This window comes from Cardiocondyla obscurior, linkage group LG09 (genome assembly GCF_019399895.1).
Source record: "Cardiocondyla obscurior isolate alpha-2009 linkage group LG09, Cobs3.1, whole genome shotgun sequence".
Taxonomy (NCBI): domain Eukaryota; kingdom Metazoa; phylum Arthropoda; class Insecta; order Hymenoptera; family Formicidae; genus Cardiocondyla; species Cardiocondyla obscurior.
Window position 1 is genome coordinate 2629971 of NC_091872.1, and position 24788 is coordinate 2654758.

Genomic DNA, 24788 nt, shown 5'->3' on the forward strand with positions numbered 1-24788 from the left:
CACCTACGCGCGCGACACCGTTCTGTTCCACTTGGCGTTGACGGCCGACTCGCTTTTGTTTAATCTCAATGTTTTTTCGTCCATCCCAACGACCCGAACTGTCCGCCGTTCACTGCCACGGAAGAGCCGGGCGAAAGAAGGAGATAGACTTAAGAGAGACAGAAAGAATAGGTAACGTCCATTCGCGATATCAAGCGAGCTACGATCGGAATTACGGTCGCTTGATTCTCGCATCGGAAAGCAGCTATATCTTTTTGAACGCGAAAATTTTATCTTGATTTCGTCACAGATCACTGGAACAGAAAGGAGCTGCTGAGATACCGCTTGAACCATATCGAGAGCCTTCCCTCTCCTTTCATCCATACGAAGCTTTATACGTGGCTGATAATTAGGAATCGAGTTACCGAAGGTAATTAATCCGTACTGTCGATCTAGTTATTACTCACGCAGACGTTTTTGTATAATTGAGAATGATTCAAGGATAAAAAAACAATTATTTGAGTGTGTAAAATATGTGGAAAGTTGACATTTGTTTGAGAAAAAAGTAATTACTAGTAATGAGCGAAAAAGAAAAATAAGATTAAGATTTTTGCATTGAATTCTCATTGAGCACTTGTATTTAATTTATTTTTTCAAGATAGTGTTCTTATATATAGGTTATTTGGGATTAGGAAGCATTGTCAAGTTCGTAAATAACTTAACTTTTTTTTTTCTTTATTACATGAACGATATTAAATTGCTTAATGCGACATGCCGCGCCATCGTACAATAAAAGTTCGAACGTTAATTCATGCTTGCTCCGTAACGTTCGAACGTATAAACGTGTGTATGGATTTGTTAACGAACGAACAGAAGCGAATGCGACATTCACAAATAAATAAATCAAATGAAAACAATATATCAGTAACACATCATGAGCAAATATTTGCATACCCTGTTTGTTCACTGAGTTATATACTTAAAATCATTAATAGTAATATATTAATCTAGACAAATGTGTAAAGCGATTGATAAAAATTAATAATTCATTATTTTCTCTTAAACGCTCTAAGATTCTATTTTTTAATTTCTATTTAAAATGAAATTTTATTGCGAGACAATTTTCTCACCGTTTTGAACGAAAGTCGTTAGCTCGAACGTTTCGAGCGCGCTGATTGGCTGCTAGGCTAGGGGAACTAGGAACTTCAGAGCTCGGCAGCTCCGCAGCCAATCAGCGCGCTCGAAGCGAGTGTGTTGATCAGCCAAGAAGTAGCTGCGCAGCCGAGTCATTCAACGTCCTACGATGACCGCGGACTTACGTGCTGTTTTCTTTTGCAGTTATCGTCGTATAATAAATCGGACGTACAAAAAACCATCGCGAGTGGTTGCTGCAAAGTGTCGGGCATTCGTCGGAACGTGTCGTGTGCCGTTCGTAATCAGCAATGTTGGAACTTCCAAGTTGGAGTGGCCGGCATCCATCGTCTCCGTCTCCCCACACTCGAGATTCATCCCTTGCCGTTTATTCCGTAGAGGATTCCTGCCCGGATTCACGGTCATTCGGAGCTTGGATGCATCATCAGATCAAAGTGAGTTTAATTCACATAATTTTTTGCATACTACAATTATTGCGCGTCATCGTTGCGACGTACAAAACGGCGCAAGTATTTTTTACATTCCTCATTCGAATTGTGAGAGAATGGAGTCTTCTGATTTTATACCATTTTATGCATGGCAAAAAATTTACTTATACTTGCACATGAAGCATATAACACGCATATAATTAATTAAATAACAATAAAGTCGTCAATTTTTTAGATAAAATATACGAGCATGCATTTTTATATTTAATATAAAAATTTCATTAATAATGTAAAATTATTTTATTTTACTTATAATAATAATTTATATCAGCATTTTAGACATGTACGGTCCATCAAGTTCATAACCCAATTTTCTGTAATAATTACGTGTGCCAACACCTAAAAAAAAAAAATTTGTTAATGTATAAGTTTCTAATTCTCTGATTCTTATTTCCATGCACAAAAAAATATAAAATCATTATATGCTGTACCTGAAATTACGGCGATTTTATCAGATTTATGTTCTTCTTTTGCAATTCGTTCAGCTTCCTCCATTAATAAAATACCAAAACCTTGATGCTGAAATTTAGTAGGATCACGAGCACTTATAGGCACTACGCTGCCATAAACATGAAGCTCTCTTATTATAGAAGTTTTTTCTTTTAACTCAGGCCTATAAGAAAAATATTCATACATACTTTTTGTTTAAAATGTCAGAGTAAAACGAGAGAAACAATTATTATAGTAACACGTAGCCACACATAGTTGAATAAAAAAATGCATTGTATAATGCAAGAAAAGATTTAGGAAAATGAAAAGAAAAAACGTTATACCTGAATGTGTTGGCAGAGCACTTTCTCAATCTCAGTAGGCCAATTAAAATGTCTTGTAAGGGATCTTCATATGATAAAAATGTCTCCCACCCTCCATTAGCTACATAATCACGTCGTATGAGCTCGACTTCGTAGGGTTGAACTTTCTGATGTATTTCTTGAATTCCTACTTCGCGGGTTCTAACATCACGGCAGTCTGTGCCCATATCTCTCATTCTTTCGAGAGCTAATTCACGCAAATTTCCATGTTCCACGCCAGAACTAAATTTTTAGACAAAAAAAGATGATAAATGTATCGTTATCTATTAATAATATATTATTTGCTCATGTAATATTGCATTTTTACCTTACTAATGGCATGGGTATATCACGTTGTACGCGATAAACGCGCGTCCATGGTGGTATTAAAGCTAAAATACGTGCTATAAGATCAACTAGTATACTGGGCGCGTAACTTTTGTATCTACCAGTTTTCCATAATTCGTATAAGCCAGTGCCACGTATAACCAACGTTGGATAAATTTTTAATCCATCTGCTCGAAATGCAGGATTCTTAAAAAATTCCTACAAATTGTTTTCAAAGTATAAGTATTAAAATTAATCGTCTGACTTAACATTGTTATATAAATGCAGTTATATTACTTCAAATTGAACGATATCTCGTTCCAAATCGACATTTGGTAAATTTGGCATCATATGAGCTATAACTTTAAAGCCAGCGTCCTTTGCTAATTGAAAACTTTCACATACAGCGTGTACAGTATGCCCTCTATTAGTATCACGTGCTACATCTTCATATATTGACTGCACACCAATTTCCAAACGTGTACACCTGTTAAGTTTTGATTTTAATTTTAGTACAACTTATCGGAAATTTTAAATATTATATTAAATCTAGAAACATACCCGTAACGTAACATATCTGAGAGATGCTTTTTGAGACAATAATCTGGACGAGTTTCGATGGTGATTCCAATACATTTTGTACTGCTACGTTCCGAGTACTTGACTGCTTCGTCGACATTACTGCTTGTATGACCAGATAACGCGTCGTGTAGATTTCGAATAAAGTAATCTCTGTAGTCATCCGGCAAGGACATAAAAGTACCACCCATGACAATAAATTCCACTTTGTCGACATTATGGCCCAATTGTTTTAACTGAAAGTATATATAATACACTCTATATATAATTGTATTTCTACAAATTGAAAAATGATAGAAAACAATCTGCTGTAGGGATATTTATTTCACCTGTTCAATACGATGTCTAGTTTGTAAGAAAGGGTTGTATCTTGCGCGTATGGCTCTCATCGACGTAGGTTCGTAACCGGTATACGACTGCGTTGAATATTCAAAATCAGAGTCTGGGCCACCAGGACAATAAACGCAAATATTTCCAGTCATATTAATATGCGGACATCTGTGTGGTTTACACATCACTGCTACTACAGCAATCTGAAATAAATATATTTTTTTATTCTGTATCATAAAAATTGTCAATATAAATATTGCAAGTTCAACTAACACCACTGGCAGTCCTGATAGGCTTAGCTTTTAATTTTGGTACAAGTATATTCCTAGCATAACTAGGTACTGCTGCAATAATATCAACTAATCTTGGAGAAGAATCTAAGCCATATTTTGAGGAAATTCGTGTTTTCAATTTGTTTAGATCAATATCTCGGTTCTCATTGTGTGCCTTTAATAATTCTTGAATAATTTCTCCAATTGTTATTACCATGCGCTCTTCCTTGCTTTGATGTGCAAATTCTAAAAAAAAAAAAGCATAAATGTGTTAACATATTGCATATTCTAATACAAGTAATTAAATCACATATTTATATTACTTTTTTAACTGCATACTGTATTGCAGTGACTATATACTTACTGTTTTGTGATATTACCATGATTGCAAATTTTCTGTAACCTTAATTTATTTTTAAAAAGTATATATATATATAAAATAATTAATATTTCTCTTGTCAAATTGTTCTAATTGCACGAAAACTGCAATATTACTTCAACATCTACTCGTGACTTACAGCCAGTGGCACTAAAATCAGAAACAAGAATTGTTTTACAACATCTAGATTTGTCAGTTTAAAAAATAGTTTCACAAAAGAATTAGCGTGTAAGTAGATTAGAATCATCTTTCAATTTTTTCTTAGTGCTCAAAAAGTAACTTTTATGGAAAGTAAAATGTTAGTATAACTTAACCTCAACCTTTTTAACCTCTTTTAATCTTTAAACATTACATTATCTGCTATGATAGTAAGGAATGCGTCTAAATTTTATTGTCTACTGTAGTATTTATTTCCTTTCTTATAAAACTTTATATAATAGTTCATAAATACACTATTAACTAAAGAAATATGAAGATATTCACCAACAGAAACTTAGAAACCATGTGAGAAAATACTTGAAGTATGGCGTGCTATTATATTAGATAAAAGGGAGGAGAGTGAGGTAGGGGTAGTAAATGAAATGTTCAAGTAATATAATGTAGGATATAACATAATAAAATAGATTTTTGATGTGTAATTATATATTTTTTAATATATAATTTTTAAGTTATAAATAACGCAAATACGTTTACAGTTTGGATAGATACATTATAGAACGCGATTTAATCGACGATTTTGCAAGCTATTTGCCTCTGTAACAACAAGCACTAAATATAGGTGGCGGTAGAATGTAAAGATTAATAATTTCGCGAAAAAAAGTTTCTAATAGCCATTTCTTTGCTATTTATTTTATGATAAAGCTACGTATATTAGATAATCCTGATAGGATCATATTGTTACGAACTGTAGCTATAAAGATATGCATTTTTTTTTTAATGAAGCAAACTCTTTAGCGTGTTTAATTTTTTTTTTTTTTTTAATTAAATTGATGAAAGCTGACCGACGTTTTGTATCAAGTAAAATTAAATGGGCTGTAACTTTATTGATATTTGAACTTTCTAAAAAATTAAAGTATCTAATAATAATAATAATATTTATTATGAAACAAATTATTTTCATTTAATTTACGCACTGTAACACGTCTCGGTTAAATAAAATATTAATACATTAAGTTAAATCGTGTAATAAGCAATCGTTTCGGTAGAATGACTTATCATAAGACATTATCGTGTTTTACGTTCGGTGTAGACCAAAAAGCTTCTAATAGAACGGTTAATTCAAGTGGTTTCATCCGTCCTTCCTGATTGGACGATAGTAAAAAATTAATCGAATCCGTGGGTGTGCGGTGCAATATCAAGGGAGCGGTTACGTGATGCAATTCCGTTCTCGGCCGATCTAGCGACCTTATGGAAAATCGAGCAGACATGTACGCCCGTGTGCGTGTCCGTTTCCGCGAGTTCGGTATTTCAGCCTGGCGGTTTTACGGTGTTTTAATCGTTTCTCGCATATATCGAACAATTAAATCGAATGCGCAGCGAAGCGGCCGCGAAATGAGAATTCTGATCGCATTGTGGTTCTGCAACCCGTTATTACACACTCCCGCTTTACAGATAAAGAAGTAACTCTTGCGCCGACAGTATTAATTTATCCGACATTCATTAACGCCAATCACCTCGAGAAATAAGCTGTACCTTTTTAGTTGGATTTATATCCACTTTATTTTATTTTATTTTTTTATCTCACAATATGGTAATTCATATTCTATTTTAAATGCAATTGAGATCCCGAGACTGTTTCGTGTATGCGAAAGATAGAAATTAAAAATTAAATTAAGAAATGTAATATCCGCGGAGAAGTCTAACAAATGAGTGACGTCCTATGTTCGAACGTGAATAGATGACCAATTTTCCAAGATTTCGTCGTAGGAGTCGTTTACCCTGCGGCAAGATGGCAAGAAGGGATGGGAGAGTCGATACGACGAAGGATAGGATAGATAGGGAGGGATTCCTTTTTTTAAAACGCCGGGGAGAGTTGACGATTTTTTCGCGTTCGATCGGGGATGCTGCGACTGCTATCAGCTATCGGTGTTATTAAAGCCCCCGCTCGATTTTCATGCATCTCATTGCGAAGTTGCCAGTCCAAATGGCGTCGGGGATGATAGGATGGCGCTCGTAAATTAGACAGACAGGACGGAGGGTGGTATGGTGTGTCGCGCGCGGTCGGCTAAATCGGGGCCAGGTCGTGCCGGGTAAAGTAGTTAAGATATCGAACGGGGTCGGAGATGAGGGTGGGCCCGTCGTCGCGATTAAGTTCATGCACCCCTCTCTCTCTTCCTCCCGATGCGCGCTTTCGATTTTCTATACGGTCCACGGAAAGCCGTCGGGACAAAATTGCGTCACGTAATGGCACGCCAAGGAAATTTGTAATCGATCTTAAATTTGATGCAATCTTTAAAGTAGCTAAAAACTCGAAAGTTTTAAGAAATATACGAGTAAACACATCGGAGATAAGGGGGGAGAAGAAACAAAGGTGTATATTAGACGTATATTAATATGCAAATAGAGTTTTTATTCAATGCATATACAAAACGGATGTGAAATACGGATGTGAAATACGGATGTGAAATTTTGCGGAAACGGATAATTTTACGGATAAAAATTATGGTTAATACTGAAAGATTGTTAAAAATCGTTATTGTTGCTAATAAGAATTATTTAGCATTTATGAAGCAACGACGGAAAAGCAGTGGGGTTGCTTTTAGTCCGTATACTTAAAGTGTCCCTCGAGTCTATGAGAGCTCTGAAACGGTATCGTTAGTATCCTTCGGGACCCACATATTGGGAGAGAAAGATTTTCTTGCATGTCCCTACACGTTTCTATACGCAGTCATCCTTACGCCGCTCTCTTTTCTCTTCGCCTCCTCCTTCTGCTTTTCCTTTTAACTCATACATATCCCGGCATCCAAGACGGGAATTTATGATACGTCGCGCATTTATATTCCCGCGCCTCTCATAAATTCTGCTTTACGCGCGTGTAAGTGGCTCTACTTTTGTTCATAGATTCCTACGACTGTCAGATTTATGTTTTCGTACGCGGCATACGATTCGACAATCTAAGATTGCGAGACGAAAGAAACTGAGATGAAGAAAGAATATGCGTGTATTGAGAAAAGGACGCGCGGCGTCGAGCGTACCGCTTAAAACTGTAGCGCGAGAAACGGATGTTTTCTCCGTTTTTAATTCGAAGTTCCTGTCAATGTTTCTAAAAATATTTCGCAATATATTTGTACACATATATTAATAATAATTTCTCGAAACTCTCTTCTTACGCGTTAGATTTTTCGATTTTCTCAGTCAGGCGTACATTCACGACGATCGTTTCTTCCGTGTCATTTGGACGGATAGGATTTTCGTACGAACGTTTCCGTGGGTGATTTCGACTCCTTTTCTCGTCGCCTAAAGGCTCGTCTGGACGTCGGGCAAGCGTCGATATGTAGCTCGATGTGTACGTACGTGCAAGCGGGACGATAGCTCGTGAGAGAGAAATCCGGCTTCCTAGATGGGAACGACGGGACCCGATATTACATACTTCGCGATACAAGAGCTACGAAAAACGCCTCCGGGTTTTACTGTCGCCGGCGCCGTCGCCGTGGCATAGGTTGGGATTATAATAATTCGCGTCACTGCGTCCAATCTCAATTTGCCTGTCCGAAGAGCGGGATGTATCGATAGGTAGCAGGAACTGAGTGCTTCGTTAAACGAACTCGTTAGCTTTTGTCATGTACGGGAGATCTTGCAGAATGGTCAAATATAAATTACTTCTTTCGTGCGTTTTTATTTTACTAGACGTTACAAAGCTCACGCTTCGACATTATGAATTTTTTGAATTTTAACATTTTCCTATTATCACAGCTAATTATTCATATCAAATTGAAGGTTTGCCTTCTCTCCCCCCTCTTTTATTTTTTTTTTTTTCTTTTAAGCCATTGCTTGCTTTTGTTCATTTACAGTTACTTCATTATCTCTTCTTGTTATCACGAAACGCCTGCTTGATTATTTGGTTACCATGCTTTCTGTGATAATTGGCAATTATTCCATGTTGACTTGTTAAACATGCACGGAAAATGATATTTAATTTAATACCGCACAATCGCATTATACTAATAGTATGGCGATATTGATTTCCGAAAGAGCTTTATTTGTTGCTTTAACGGAGCCGGGAGCGATACGGGTTTAGTAACCTGCACGTGTATTATGTACGTACGTACATACAGGTTTCGGTTAGGACACCTGAGTAAATAGCGAAAGCAAAACTTCCAAGACGATAAATTAGCCCTTTGAAATAAATGAAAACTTCGAGGACGTCCATAGTTAAGATCGCGTGTTAATTAATTTTTTTTTTAAGTTATTATCATTTAATTTCTCAACTTGTTAATGAAACATGAAACGCATACCTAGTGTACACGCATGTAACACCTAGGTCTCGACGCACGTATAACGTGACAATAAAATTATTAAATATTTTTTACTTACGAATCTCATTTGGTCTTGTAACGTTCATTTATACACGCTCGCGTGCACATCGAGTCGTAAAGGCAATTGCTGCGAGCTCGCTTTGCGATCATCATCTTCTGTACGAGCATTGAGTGGCGGCCGATGTATTTGTTTATCGTCGAATTCAGCACGGCGACAATAGAAACGCTCAACCGCGAATTTAACGTTCGTCAAGCATTGTGCGCAATAAGTGTTTGACCCTCTTCATCGTATAATCCTCCTCTACGAGTTCTCTTACACACCTACGCTATTCCCCGTTCCTTCGAGAGCGAATATCCCTGGCGTACGACAGGTGAACGGTCTATGGAATAAAGCTTCCCCTTGCTGATCCTGTTGCCCGGAGATCTTAAACCTTACCGCACGACCTGCTTTACTGCCGGCCATTCTGAACTTCCTCCACCCTTTGACGACGCAATCTCGTGATCCTCCCGGTCGTCGTGATTCTATTTTTCGCTGCGTTAACTGTTGCCGCGAATTCTTTCTAACGCATACAACGCTGCACTTTAATAGCAATTAGACAAATTGCACTTACTTGCAGCATTTTATTCTAATTAATCTCTATTATTTACAAATTTTGACGAGTAACGATATGTATTTTTATTATATAAGCAGATTAAAAAGAGAGGAAAGGGCAATGTGATTTTCAGCTGGCTCGATAGAGTAAAGCGGTACGCACTAGTTTTACCCGCGGGTAGAAATATCCGCGTAACTCCCGAATGTACGCGCGGTAGCGTGCGTTACGGTGCATCCATGTGTATAGCGGACCAGTAATAGTGTCCAGGACGACACACAGCCGCTATGCAACAATACACGTATCTATAGCTTTCTCCTTTCTGGCGTGGCATCATGACGCTCTTCTAGCTGTCATGATACTGTCGTGCTGAATCGCGCGTCAGATTTTGTCCGAGAGGGCCGGCGATTTTCCAGCTTGCGGTTTAGCTTTAATCCCGGCGACGTCAAATTTTAATACAGCGTACACAGAGGTAGGGAAGTAGAGAGAAAGAGAGAGAGAGAAAGAAGGAGAAAGAGAGAGAGAGAGTAGCGGCGGCGATTGTGTCTCAAATGCAAAATGTAAATGAAAGGCGTGTAACAAAATGCGCGTCTACGCGGAGATCCGTTTATCTTTATACTACCCCTCTGACGATATTCATTTAAATTCGCTATATCTCGCGTAATTATAACTTTCGGCCGACACTTCTGTTGCGCCGAGTTTATTAGCGACAGCTGGATCCGTTAAATTACGTGTGTGATTTAATTAAATTTTCACCGACTGCGCTCAGCGATCGATATTTTCGCGCTCGGCGTTCGTTAACGGCGACGCACCGGAAATCTTTTCCGCGATCAATTTACGCCGATTATCCGCGATGTTTGTACGGGCCGGATCGGCCGGATCGGGCTTTCACATCGAATCTACATAATGCTCTGCACGTGCGTTTCGGCCCTACGTGGTTACACGGCTCGATGGAGCCAAGTACATCTCTTACTCTTTCGGGAATGGCGCGCTCGTGCACGAACGCTCGCTGATCTGGTCAACTTTAATCGGTGCACATGCGTGTGTGCACCTTGCTCAATCTCCGCTAACATTAAAAAAAAAAAAAAGAAAAAAAAAGACTAACTGTTTCGAAATATCGTTTGCGTATCGATCGCGTTTCTCTCTCGGCTGTTGAAAAATTTCAATGTGAAACGTGTTGCAAGTAGAAATGAAAAATACGGTTACGTCTCCAGGCGCGGTCTCGATGTTGCAATGACATTAATATAAACGTAAGAACGCTCTCAGATACTCTAGAGTTACAACTGAACATTTTGCAGTTTTCCAAGCAGTCGAGCTATCGTTCCGAGCGCGAATTTATCCGGCTTGATACGCGTAAGATTCGAGAATGTCGCGGGCGACTTAATTTCCGTTGTCAAGTTATCGTGTGGGCTGATACATCGTCTATAAGGTGGTATCTTATTCCACATCGTGCATCCTCGCACGCTCTTGCCTCGTTTTGTACACCCGCATTTATCATACCGCGTATTGTGCGCGATATCGGCACTGACGTGGTTTCGTGGCTGCGCGTGCAGCCAACAAACGGTGCACGTATCTCGTGCTTCGCTTAAACTAATGATATCAGTCACTTATCCATTTACACGCTCCTTCGGGCGAAAGAAAATCGGCAATGTCATAGAAAGTCCTGACAAAAGTCGTTCCCACGGATTCTAACTATCGTCCACACGCACTGTCGTTGCTCTGTACAAATCCTGCACATAATAATTACGCAAAACGCTACCAAACGTTTCATTACGCAACCTAACTACCTCACTCGAAAATTATTAACGAATTATATTCGTATTAATTCGCGATAATGTTTCAATTGCGAAAGTATCCTCTTTCGTTCATCGATTGTCCCTGTTCATTTGCTCATCCTGGGGGCTCTTTAAGGTACTCAACGACGACGTTTCGCACGCACTAAAGCGTAAGTGCTCGCAACAGCCATTATATCCGCTATATTCCCCGCGATATCGCCCTCCCGACGGGGCGCACGGCTGCACATGCATTCGGGCAATATGGTTACGCGGCTCACTAAAGTTAAACACGTTCCTTGCATAACAACATCCCCGCGCACACACGGGCATAGCGCGATAGAAGCAAACACCGATAAAGCGATGCACACGGGCCGGGGCCCTCCCCCTTTCCCTTCGCGGGAGAGGAGGATGCGACTAACGTCGGTGTGATGCGGCAGGAGCGCGGAAAGTGCTGCAGCAAACCGCCATCCGCTTGTCAAGTAATTACGTTACGTATTGACTCAGCTTCTGGAGGAGGTGCAGGGTTAGGCGAGCGACGACGGCGGACGACCGCACGGGGCTAGCTTGAATATTAATTACCTGGTAATTTCAAATTTAATGGCTTCACCGCTATCGCGAGACTTTCGCCAAGTTTTCGACATCCTTCTCTCAGCAGCGCAGATGCGCTGATCGATCGGGGCTTCTCGCATCCATTTTACAAATTCGGAGATACTAGATTGTTTCACGACCGCGATTCGAAAATCAGTCCGCCGAATTAAAGCTGTTTAAACCGAGAAAAAAGCGCAGGAACATATGACTTGATCTTTAATATTGAAAAGTCATGTATTTTTTTCTTACATTTTATATTACATTTTTATATTTCTGTCTTTCTTTATTTTTATAAGTACGATTTTTGTTATTCGATGAAAATAGATAATTGCATTTATTTGCTTGACATAGAAAAAGCAATTTTTTTTTTTATGGAATAGAAAAACTACGTTTAATAATTTTTTTTATTGGGAACGGAAAATTTAGAATTTTACTATATGCGATATATCAAAAATTAATTTCGTCGACGGCTTTTGCCATTGTTGGATTTCAAAAATTGTTACCCTGCAATTTTGCGCGAAAAAAAAAAAAAAAAAGATATGGAATCTGATAGAAATATTTCTATTTAGTATCGATACCTCTATATAATTTAAATCGAACGAGCAATTTTGTCATTTTGCGAGAGCGATAATATCACAAGCTAGAGGAAGCTTAACGAGTTATTTAAATAGTTTCACGCGAGCGATGATCGTTTTATCTCATTATGAGCTTATCAACTCGCGACGCCGGCAGAAAAACTTGATTCGATCGATTTTCACGGCTAAATGAATCTGTCGCCGGTGTATGTTACGCATGGTATATACTTTCAATTATAACATGTCGCGGCGTTTATATCGGCGTCCTTTAATTTCGTCGCGTATATCAGGAAATTCGTAAAAAGGTTGTCGGCGGTACGTCGTCGATTTTACACGCGCCGAGCGGCGCTTTTAACGCGCGGCCACGATAAAAGTTTAATGTAACGTACTACTCGCAACCATGAAATTTTCAATCACCAGACTTTGTTTTATTCGAGACAGATTGTTACCTCGGCATAGAAAACGACACGCGCTTGTCTCGCTAGTAAATCTCAATCGACACATATTTAACTTACACAATCGTGTCCAATCTCTCGAGCTAATCCAGTTGAAAGTGTTGCAATTTACGGCGACACGGGTGCTTTATTACAAAATTCCGAAACTTTCGAATAAAGTGTGAAACCGGTAACGTTTCTGCGAGAAGCAACATAGTGTATGTCGTATGCATTCGTATATCCAAGTTGTATAAGGTATTCGTTGGTTAAGTCAATTATTTATGGTTTAGATTTAGACTCGTAGTTTGTTACTGAAATTTATTAAATATTAAACAGTTTTTTTTTTTAACGTAAAAGAAGCGAAAGTAAACGACACGCGTGATGCGCGCATTCTTTAATCTTTAATAATATAAAATTTGATATTAAGACTCATAACTTTTATTAATAAAATATTAATATAGAAACGTTATTGCGGGCATAAAAATTTGTTACTGAAAGAGGGAATTTATTTGGTGCGATTTATGAAATTTCCATCGAATGTGTCGAATAAAAAGAATTTGCAATTAACTATATGTTCTTTACTTTATTTTTATATTTTATCAAATATATATTTATTGCGTATTATTGAATATTGGAATAATATTTTTACTTTTATCGCTTGAAATATGAGAGGACAGAGAATAACGATCGATTATCTGTTAATTCCCTGGGTTGAAACAGCGAAGGCGATACGAGTCATATTAATGTTCATATTACTATAATGCATTACTAAAACGCGTATTAGATTGCTAGAAATATTTTCGGTAAATTGTATATAAAATATTTTTCAAACCCCAAACGTACTTCACTTAAAATAAGTAATTATTGTATTAAACTTTTTTTTATTATTTCCATTTTTTTTTGACAGTAATAATTTTAGGAAAAATTATATACGCATCTACTACATTTTCTCTATAATATCGCTGATCGCGATAATGCTTTGGTCGGGAAAAATGTATTTTAGCAACATCGAGCAAATTCGCGTAGCTATTATCATATTTTGCCTTATTTTTTTATTTTTTTATATATTTTTTTTTTTTATGACGACGCCACATACCGTCTATGCTTTTTAGCATATATTGCATGCTTTTATTTTTGGATAAATGTATAAAGCTCAATGTATGAAGCTCAACTTTTCTGCTCGCATTTCAGAATACTTTATGAAAATGTCTCGTAATATTGTGATTAACGAGATAACGAGGTACATATAAACGGAGTAAAAACTTCATTTTGTTTATTTGAAAAATATCGGGAGTGAGCTCAATAATTTCTTTAATTGAAGATAGAATAGCTTTTTTCACAACTTAATGAAAATAAAAGGAAATGCAATTAATTTAACACAAATAAATGTTTATTAAAAATAAGAGTTTATTAAAGCATGCATATTTTAGTATTATAATTAGTATTATTTTATTTACTTTTCTTTTTATGTATTTTATTTAAAATATTCTTCTACATATAACATATAAAAATCTTTATAGAATGCAATCGTTTCTTTCTGCAACATCATCTTTTTAATATTATATTATTTCAAATTTGATTTTAACCAAACTAAACTAAAAAAACTAAAAAAAAAAAAAATAAAAAATAAGCGTAGCTAGTATCAAAGTGCAATAGTATCGTTAAAAATGTAATGTTGTTTACGTTTTTATACTGGTTTTTATTGCAAGAGGAAAAATATCACGTGTCGGTGTGTGCGCAAAAACAATGAATGTACTATTCACAATTTTAGAACGCCTCTGTATCAAATTAACAGAGAATGTATCTTGTGAAACAGAAATTAAAAGTCTTTTTAACGTGAAGTTAATATGCTCTTATGCGTTAAATGTTTCTATGGTTTGGAAAGTAATTATATTTCATAATTAAATTATCGTTTTTATTCTGTTCCTAAAGCAAATGTTTAATGAATAAATCAAAGAAATGAAGGCTTGACTGGCATTTATGTGAAATATATCTCTAATTTATACATTTACTTACAAAGATTACAGAGTGCATACTAAGCGAGCGCCACTTAATTACTTTTGCTTTTTCTGCGTTTAAAAAAAAGAAGCGTTTTAAATTTAATAATTTTCAGCAATGAACTAGGTATATATGTATTTATCTTACGTAGTACTAATGAAGCAAAATTTTATTTTCTGTTTCAGATCAAGTCTCAGAGAAGCGAACGTGCCCTCGTTACCGACATCAATGAAAGAACAAACCGGAGCCGGTTCGTGTGCCGATTTCTCGGGAGTGCCGTCTAGTAGTTTCGCGCGTATTTTAATCGATAATTTTTTTAATTAGTTTTCGGGATTAACTTCACCCGGTCGCGAGTGTTCAGTGCACAGGAGGGATACATCCAATTCTGAGAGGAGGAGGAGGCCTCGGATAGGCATCTTGCCTCGGCGAAGCAACGTTGAGGTGAGCATCACTTTTTGCTTATTTATTACTTTGATTTATAAATAACTTTACTTTTCATTATTTAATTGCGAAATCAATTAAAAGCGTTTAAAACTGTTTATTTTTAATCAGTAAAATTTAATCTGAGCGTCTCTACAATTAATCTTTTACATTTGTATGTTACAGTTTCTTCGTAGCTGAGTTGCTGCGTATCTTCGCCGCTGCGCATCGAAAGGGTAAGTCGACGATATTTTTTTTAAAGGCTTATGATCTTTCGTTATTATTTTACGAGTTACTTTCGGCGAGAATATACACCACATAAAAAATAATGCACTTAGAAAAGTAGTAAAAGAGAATAATGGTTATTTTTTTTTTTTTTTTTAAAGATATTAATTCGAACTAGGTGAATAATACTTTTATACGCTATTTAAAGAGGCACAGAAATGTAATATAGCACGCTTAATTACTTTGACAAAAATTTGATCGCGGCGTGGTGTGTTTTATACGTATAAGCTTCACATCTTGCAATGAAAAATGTCGTGTGTTTGTTAAGTAGCAATTGAATGCAAATGATATAATCGTATTTCACGTTAGCGAGTTCGGCGCGTATATTCTAATTGCTGACCAAGTATCGTGCTTTCCCGACAGCTTCGTTTCGAGATAATATATTTATAGCGCACGAACGCTCACGTGCATCGGGATGTCTCGCATGGACACGCAGGCACGCGATGCATACGGTCGAATCATTCGGTCGACGATCGGGTACCCTTTTGCGCGACGCAACGGTCGAACGCTTCGACGTGATTAAATAAAAAATTTTTCTACGAATCTATTAAGGTGCGTTGCGACTTCGAAAGATTAAATCAGTATACGAAGGTGACCCGAGAGATCTCGCGAGTAATTAGAATGGATAGTCGGATATTCTTTATGCAAATATCGAATCAATTTTACACAGACAGGAAGGAATTTCGTTGGAAATAAATTGTAAGCTCACGTTGTAGACTCAATATTGTTGAGGGGGCTTTATAGGGCTTCGAGAAAGAGAGAGGGAGAGAGAAAGGTAAAAGGGTGCTTGGAAGGAAGTAAAGGGCTTCTGTTACCGATTTCACACAGGTCATTGAAAGCTTTACTGCACTGCTATTATTTATTTTAAAGAGATACACGTAGATATGTATTGAAAAATTTTGCAATTTTTTAAATAGCAAATTTTATGTTAAATAAAATGGCTTTTGTGTTAAATTAAAAATAGTGCTTTGGTCGTAAAAATTATAAAAATTGTCAAAAGTAAAATGGCCATTTTTTTAAATAAACAATCCGACGAAGGAAACATAATGTTTCATGGCCTGTTTAATCGTGCGACTCTCGCACGATTAAAATAATATGAGACATGTGATACGCTGCTGTTTGCGTCCCAATGCCAGCGCGGCAGATTTTGAAAGTCATACTTTTCCACCACACTTTACGTATCTGCCTTTATTATTTGAATACTACGCTCACGGACAATGCAAAATAAATTTTGAAAAGGGCACAGAAGCGGCTATAAAAATATTATTTTACGCGTAACGCACGCGGCTGTTATTTGTATCTACGCCGGAAAAAATATTCTCGTTATTCGTCAAGTGCCGCATAAATCTGTCATTGTTGGAACAAAATTGCTAGATTATGATGGAATAACCACGGCGAATGCACATTTCCTGTTTCTCTCGTTCTCTCTCTCTTTCTCTCGAAGATAACTTGCAGAACCAGTATTATTGTTTTGCGCTGAAAGACGTTGCTCAATTTCCTTTAGAAGCGGAATCCTGATCGGCGCCGTTCTAAAGTTATCTGAACGCAAGTTGAGAGATTGAAGTTCGTATCGAACTGAAAGTATTTGCTCGAAATTGGTTGGAAATGAAGTTAATTAAGGATTAAGAATAGGGAAGCACTCGTAGAGTATAATACTGAAAAGATACAGGACGTGGTACGGGTCTTAAATTATAATTGATGCAGTTGCATTGTTAGTGCTGCGTGCACTCTTTTCGGGGTATCCTACCGTTGATCCGCGAGAAGCGAATATTGTCTCGAGAATCGTTAAAAACTTTATGCCTTGTTAACTTGTGCAGAGCGCATCATTATTGGGAAGAAAAGAGTAAAATCTAGTTTCACGTTTCGTAAAGAAATAATAAAAGAAATATCGCGAAAAAGAAGAAGTGCGCGAAGACTTTTTCGCAAAGAAACTCAAAAAAACATTTCGAAGTTACCTGATCTATTACGAACTATTATCTTTTTATTCCGGTTGATGGAACAGAATTGTTTGCGCAACGGTCTTGCTGCGTTAAAAAGTAACATACAAAACTTGTATAATTAAAATAGTTTGTTGTAATGTTAATAACGGTACCTGCAACGTAACTTCTTCCAAATGGCGTAAATACTTTCTTTGATTTTATATTAAATATTCACAATACCGCACTTTTTTTTTTTTTTTTTTTTTTAAATATGCCATAACAAATAGTGCTGTTAAAATACTGGTTTTTATTGGTGCTTTTTACGCACATATGTCGCCCGTCAATCGTTATATTTGTTTTTCGTTTATTGTGGGAAATCGAACAGAAATGTGCGAAGCACACTCACCGAGGTAATTTCAAAATCGATCGCAGCTACGATCAAACGTATTGCGCGTCGCAGTCTAAACAGAGCGAGAGGATATGAATTGATTGATCTCCCGACTTTGAGCATGGGACACTGTTTACTTGCTAGTGGTGTTCTCAGTTACTCAGGTCTTCATCAGGTCAATGCATCGAATTACTGTATCGAATTTCTGTTACATAGCGAGGTATTGCGGTAACCATTAACGTTGAATTTCACATAGAGTACAGTATTACGAAGATTCCATACCTTTTTTAAAAAACGACTGATACGTGGATTCTAGACGAGGCGCTTTAATTTATTTATAAAAAAATTATAAAGATATTAAAAAAAAATCGTATAGATAAATGTCGATGGTTGTGATACGAAGCGACAATGAGCTCGTAATTAATCTTCGTTCCCCCTTTAGAATAAAGACCCCATAGAATACAGACAGAAAGGCCGCTCCGAGATACGAATGCGCACCATTTAAGTCAATTAAAACATTATTTGAAACAATAATTTCTCATTTGTCGGTGGCGATGACGTCTAATATTTTACCTTTATATTTCGCGGACGAGTCCGAGCTACCGATGAGTTATTTCACATAATTTAGTATCAAGCCTCATTATCCACGTGCGACGGCTTAACAATATCGTGGTATAGTAGATAATACATACTTCTAAATCCGCATAGAACTAACTGCAAATACTCGGCCGAAACTCCACCGTGAAGCAGCACACCCGTACGAAGCTTGCTCTACGCGGCTCGCGGATTTGGGGATAAAAACGGATTGCCGTTCGCTTTATTTCCTCGCTTTAAACCGCGGCAGTGCAGAAGGAATATTACTGTATTATCTATAACGGTTTTTACAGCTTATCGCGTTCCTTATTCGTGTTTCCTTCCGGTTCGCTCAGTCGACGAGAAGAACTTGTCAACTTTTTTTTTTCCCAGTTCGAACTTGTAATCGATAATGGCGCTAGGAGCAATTCCGTTTCGCCGACTTTACGCATCGTCGACGCCGCGTAATTCTGGAAATCAATCGAGCTTTGTTCGCCTCTTCTTACATTTATAACATAGACAAAAAAAAAAAAGACAATTCGTGCAATCGGCGCGGAAATGGATTTTGACGATTCGGATATTTAAAATTAAGAGAAATTTCAACAAATCGCAGATGATAACGCGAGATTAAAAAACTTGAACGCAGAATATGGCGGTACGCAAAATGCGAAACGCATGACGGTGTACGGTTCGTTTTGTTCGGCGATATAATATCTAAAATGCGAACAAAGCGCCGATTAATTTCCTGATATCCCGGCGAGGCCGGTGACGAGCGAATCGGTGGGGGAGAGAGGGATGGCTTTTGTGTCGAACGTATCGACACTTGAAGCTGGGCTGGTGCATCGGTTTCATCGGTGCACGGCGCACGATGCATGCGAGGGACGACGAGAGGAAGAGCGTACGTATATATGGCATGGGTGGACTATGGGTGAGCCATGATGTGACGGACCATTGTGTGGTTTCCTATGGCAAATATCGCGCACATACGAGGGACACGAGTAAACATAGACGCGTATCGTGATGTATACGAGTGCGGAGACACGCGTGCGTGCGTGCGTACGTCCATACGCGGTCGCTTGGCGTTAAACCAGCGTTAACAACGCCGGACGCTGAATCGCGCGCGCTTTGTACCCGCGCATAGTCCTTGAGCTATCGATCGGCCATCGAATACTGTCCCGTGAAATCCATTGCCGAACCTATAGCGCGAGTTAGGTGCCGCGTTCTTTCAAACGGCCGCTCCGCGATAACTGACGTGCCGGAAAACCCAACTAAGCGCCGCCACGTGCGATTACGCGACGCTTAAGACGACGGATGTCGTGACTTTTCTCACCGATCGAATTAACAAACGCCACGTACGCCTGTCTGCGCAATTAACATAAGGAAAACGAAAGGAACGCAAAACGGAAAGGTAACAAAGTGGAACCATCGTGTGGTTTCAAATGTAATTTTTTGTTTTTTTTTTCTGAAAGATATAAAAAGTTAGAGGGTGCGATAGTGCTCAAATTTTTGCTTATATCGCCGCGGCCCCCGAGGTGTAGTTTGACGATATTCGCTCGGGTAACTTTCGAATGTCTACGAGCATTCGCGCTGCCTTCATCGAGCAGGAAATGGTCACGGGGAAACCGTTTTGCTACGGTCCCTCGAGTGGCCAAAACCGATTTTCACGCTCGGCGAAGCAATCGTCCGACGATTCGCGACCAATGTAAGCACGTAATTTGACCGGACGCCGATCCGGTTCAACGTTATTTATGCATGCATATGCATACGTTGTAATATAGTCGCGACACGCCGCTAGCACTTGTCGCACTTGCACGGCGTTTCTCATTGATAACTCGGCACTTGTTTCATCGCATCGTGTCCTGGAACTGCAGCTTGACGCAGATTTGTATTATCTTTGCAAATATCCTCGGTCGGATTTTGCCGCGTATTGAAACCTCAATCAAATAATAATCAAAATTCGCATCAATTACCATATATCTGCAAACGTTTGAAATAGTTTCTGCAAAGTCGAGCTAGAAATTCAATTGAATTTGCGCCACTCACCATTCTTTTAACGTAAACCATTTGTAATTAAAGCCAAACGGAAAATAATCCCGCGCAAGCTATTTTTATATAATAGTTTTAATTAGTTTTATAACTGAGTTTAAGGATTATTCGTTTTTTTTTTCGTACTCTCCTTGTTTTATGAAATTTATTTACGAAACGGTATTATACTTATTACAATTATGTAACGCGTTTCCCCTCGCGAACGTTCAGCGATGCTCGTATTCTACGAAACCATTAAACCGTGTGCCAAAAAGCACTTGACTTTTATTCGAGAAGATAAAGACCTGTGTCGCATCCAAAGAACTTTGCTCATTTTTCCCGTTTATCTAAGTGATGCATAACGAATTCTTTAACGGAACAATGTGGAATGGCATTGAGGAATGGCGTGAAAGATTATTCCACTTTACGGAAAAGACGAAGTCAAACAAAGCAAAGTGAAAAGAAGTCTAAACGGCAATAAAGCAGACGCGAAAACTCGATACTCATGATTTTGCCTCTCTTTTTGCCGCGAAAGTGTTTTTCCACTGGGAAAGTTTCTTTCGAAAGAAAACTTGACTTTCTTATTCCTACCTCGGGCATCATCCGACGTCGTTCTCAGTATATGGAATGTTGAGATAAGCATTCAATCAAACTTCGCGAGGTACGTCGCGATGCTTGTACTATTTCTTTTAATAAAAATTTTTGCTTAATAAATAAAAAGAAAAAGATAAAAAAAATTAATTACACTCGATATCTAAATATTCAAAAATAAAAAAGTAATTATTGTAAAATTATTACTGAGTATCGAGTTGATTGCATTGTTTTTTTTTTTTTTTTGCGAGAAGTCCGCCGGCAACGTCCACGTGTTCCTACATTCTCTTTGATGTTTGAATTCCCATTATTTCGGCGTGTAGAGGAAAACAGACCTCGGCGTCAGAAGCAGTCAATATCGCGGTGGAGTTCTATCGTCGAACAGGGGGATGAATAGCGCCATCCTCTATTCCGAGGTGTATCAGGGTGTCTCGTACCCCTGGGAGAATATACAGGGTGCAAGTAGCGGGAAGGGGTCACCCGTCTCCTCCTATTACGCGGAGTGACATCCAGGCTAATATCCTTCCACTTCCTGTCATTCCATCCTGGCGCGTCTGCTGGTAGCGCAAAGTGCATGTGCGTGTGCATGTGAACGGCGCGTAGAACGTCGTACGGCCTCTCGGGGGACGCCGTGAATCGCGCGGAAAAACGTTATCGTGCTTATGTATTACGTCGTGATCTCTTTCCCGTCATTTTGTTCGCTTTTCCACATGGATCGGTAAAATGAACGTTTAACAAAATAATTTCCTTTCCATCAAGATATATTTTATCGTAATAATTATTTAAGTATTTCATTAAAATGCTACTTTTACTTATTCTAAATTAATACTCGCTTGATTTCGACTTTGATATCAGGGTTTTACGATAACGTCAAAGATTGCGTGTTATGAATGAGTATCAGAGTGTAAGACGAATCCAATTGCGGATGAGCATGCAACTCGATGAATGGGCGTTCGTTTGCAGTTGCTTCATTTTCATACTTCCACCGCGAGCTCCCGGAGCAAATCTCGTAACGTGATTAACTTTATAAAAGCCTTTGAATAAAATAGGATTTCGAGACAAATTGTGCGGAAATTTGCACGTATTGGGTAATATATATATATATTTAAAACAAGAAAACTGTTTTCGGAACAGTTGAATTAAAGAAAAGTCGAGTGAGATTTATAAACGCGATTGGTATTATCGAGCAGCGGGTTGGGAAAATTACGCTTTACCATTATACCATATTGATCGCTTCTGGTCTAATTGCAAATTCTGCAGACAATTCCTACGCGATATCGATTAAATTAAATATGTGTCAGATCGGTGGTGGAATTCCGGCTTAGGTTGCAATGTGTATTGTTCATGTCCCATTCCAACCGTCTCGACATAGTTAAGTAATAACTGGGGGTATATGAAGGCAATTTCGAAGGGTTTGGACGGCGGTGCGGGAGACAATACAGGATGTCCGTATGCATGACTTCACGTTGGTATTCGTCGCGAAGACGTGAAATCCCGTTAGAACAGGAGTGGATGGCCATTTACGAAGGTAGACATTTTCCCCCTTCGGATTAGACGAGCCGTTTAACTGCGGACAATTCATTCCTTGAAATGTTTATCGAATTCAAATTTTCTTCAAGCGCAAAGAGACGAGGAATATTCAGTTACGTTAAATTTCTTCATCGAGAAATATGACAAATAAATATATGATGTGTACTTACTTAGGTTAGTAAGTTAGGTACGAAATCCTTCTAATTACTGTTACTCGTTTGACGAGCAGGCAACGCCTTTGCCGCTGTATCTTCGGAATTTATTAAAGTTTAATTTAACGATTTACGACCGTGCGCGAAGACGTTGAGTAAAGTTAATGTGAAATATTCTCGTGAAAGATTAATTGGTCGAAGCTAGAAGATCCGTGTCTGAAACATTTTTCTTTTTATTCGCACACAATTTGCTTTCCAAGCCTCGTGTCTTTTCTCTCTCTCTCTCTTTTTCCTCTCTTTTTTTGTAAGCATATAAACCTATTATTGTATAAATTATTATAAATATATTATTTTAATACGACGACATGCGAATTCAAGCACGATACAATCCTCGGAAGCACACGGTGGAATCTTCTTACACTGTAACGCTAAGGGGTTAAACGACCGAACGTCGAAGGATAAAGTAGAAAAGTGGATCGTGCTTCGCTCGCATTCCGTAGAAATTGAGCTTGCGGAGAACGCCGACGTTTTTATTAGTTCATTCTCGTTTTTCTTTTCACTATTTTTCACCAATTCCTTCCTCTTTTCTACGCGTTTACTGTATTGCAAACATGTCGCGAATAACTTCTCAGTTGTATTAATATAAACAGTATAAATAAATTAATAAGATTATTAATGTATACAACAAATAATTATTAAAAAAAAGAAATTAAAAAATTAACTTTGCCGCGTTTTATCTTTGAGAAAAACTTAATTAAAAATAAAAAAAAAACGAATTAGAAACGTAATTTAAAAAAATTAATTAAAGATATTTTGTGAAATAATTCAAAAGAAAAATTATGTTCCGCACTAACACATGCCTTATATTTTCGGTAAGTCTTTTTCCTGGTAAATTTTTCGATTTAAGAGTATGATTAAATTTTGAAAATTGCCAACTTTCTCAACCAGTATTGTTCTATTACGTGGATGGCAAAGTCTTCACCGGAAATGGGTGCACTGTAATCCCACTTCTTCGTCGCGTTTTTCTTTTTCTTTTTTTTTTTTTTCCTTCTTTTCGTAGCGGAGCTCGATAACTTCAGGAGAGAGCGGCAAGTCCTTTCGTATCCAGCCGTGACTCGAACTCGCATAGGTACCGGGCGCGTTTACTCGCTCCCTTCATCCCTTTTTCCTTTTCAACGAACTTCTCGGCGAAGTGCCGAAGTAATATCGACGAATTAGCAGCGACCGGGCGTTAACCGATGATATCATCCTTTCGTACTCGTCGCCGACTTTTCATTGGCATCCGCGATATCACGGAAGTCAATTTTGACTTTCTCCTATTCTGGCGATAAGCGTCTGTCGTAAGTTCGATAGTTCGTCACGCGATAGTGAATTCCGCCCTGAAAGAGATGCAGTTTACTGTCGGGTGCACCTCGGAAATCTTTTCGTCCTCCTATCTAATTTGGCGCGGCGCGAGTGTCTTACGACGGAATAAAATTTTTATTCTTCCGATCGCGCACAAATGTCATCGCGGAAAGCTCGAATCCTTCGGAATATCGAATACGAAAGCAAAAGCGAAGATTTACAACTTGGTTTATCGATCATAACTTGGAGGCTGCAACTTCGTTTTTTTTTTCTTTTTTAATCTTTTCTTTATAAAAAGTACCGTTTGTTTTATTATTAATAAAATTATGTATTAAGATTAATCGATATGTGTGAAGTATTTTAAAAAATCTTATTAATTTCTATTGATCATGTAATACTATTTATTTTTATTTCATTTGCCGTGACAAAATCGTGCGTTACTGTACTTTGTTATGTCAGCATTAAGTATTAAGACTTATTTGCTTGATCGCGAATTTGAACTACTTGCTATTGAAAACTAAATCCCTCGGACAATCGTTGATTCTATTCGATCACGTGAAAAGAAAAAAAAAGAAAAAAAAAAGAAAAATGAAATGAAAAAAATTCAATCAACCCGCAGCAACTCAATCAACTTTCACGGTAGGAAATAAAGGTATCAAATTGATCGGTATATTCCACTTCCTACTCGAGAGTAATGTATAGAAAAGCTCCGTCGGATTTAAAGAGCGCGAACTATCACGGAAGTATTGAAGCGTATTTTACAAAAGGCCAATTTCGTAGCGAGTCAAGTACAAAGCGATATCGCGATGAAATTAAAAATAAAAATTAG

The 24788-nt window shown here is 37.9% G+C and overlaps 2 protein-coding genes across 4 annotated transcripts in view; one reads left to right on the forward strand and one right to left on the reverse strand.

The window, feature by feature from the left end:
• The first annotated feature begins 4 nt into the window (after window positions 1–4).
• Rho-6 (rhomboid 6) overlaps window positions 5–24788 on the forward strand; it is a 127523-nt gene continuing 102739 nt past the window's right edge. The window contains exons 1-5 of the mRNA XM_070661885.1: window positions 5–171; window positions 290–409; window positions 1318–1565; window positions 14918–15173; window positions 15339–15388. The gene's annotated coding sequence lies outside the window, so the exon portion shown is untranslated. The remainder of the gene's footprint in view (window positions 172–289; window positions 410–1317; window positions 1566–14917; window positions 15174–15338; window positions 15389–24788) is intronic.
• Window positions 1505–11214, reverse strand: Elp3 (elongator complex protein 3). 3 transcript variants are annotated; one of them, XM_070661866.1, is made up of 10 exons: window positions 8831–11214; window positions 4283–4447; window positions 3920–4164; window positions 3646–3849; window positions 3299–3552; window positions 3035–3224; window positions 2739–2956; window positions 2393–2653; window positions 2051–2232; window positions 1505–1958 (listed from the first exon to the last, which is right to left on the reverse strand). In XM_070661866.1, the coding sequence occupies exons 2-10, from the start codon at window positions 4299–4301 to the stop codon at window positions 1882–1884; spliced, it is 1650 nt and encodes a 549-aa protein (XP_070517967.1). In that variant the 5' UTR covers window positions 4302–4447; window positions 8831–11214; the 3' UTR covers window positions 1505–1881. The 3 variants fall into 3 exon arrangements, with proteins under 3 accessions (XP_070517967.1, XP_070517965.1, XP_070517966.1); XM_070661864.1 differs by lacking the exon at window positions 8831–11214 and adding an exon at window positions 4781–4864; XM_070661865.1 differs by lacking the exon at window positions 8831–11214 and adding an exon at window positions 4618–4743.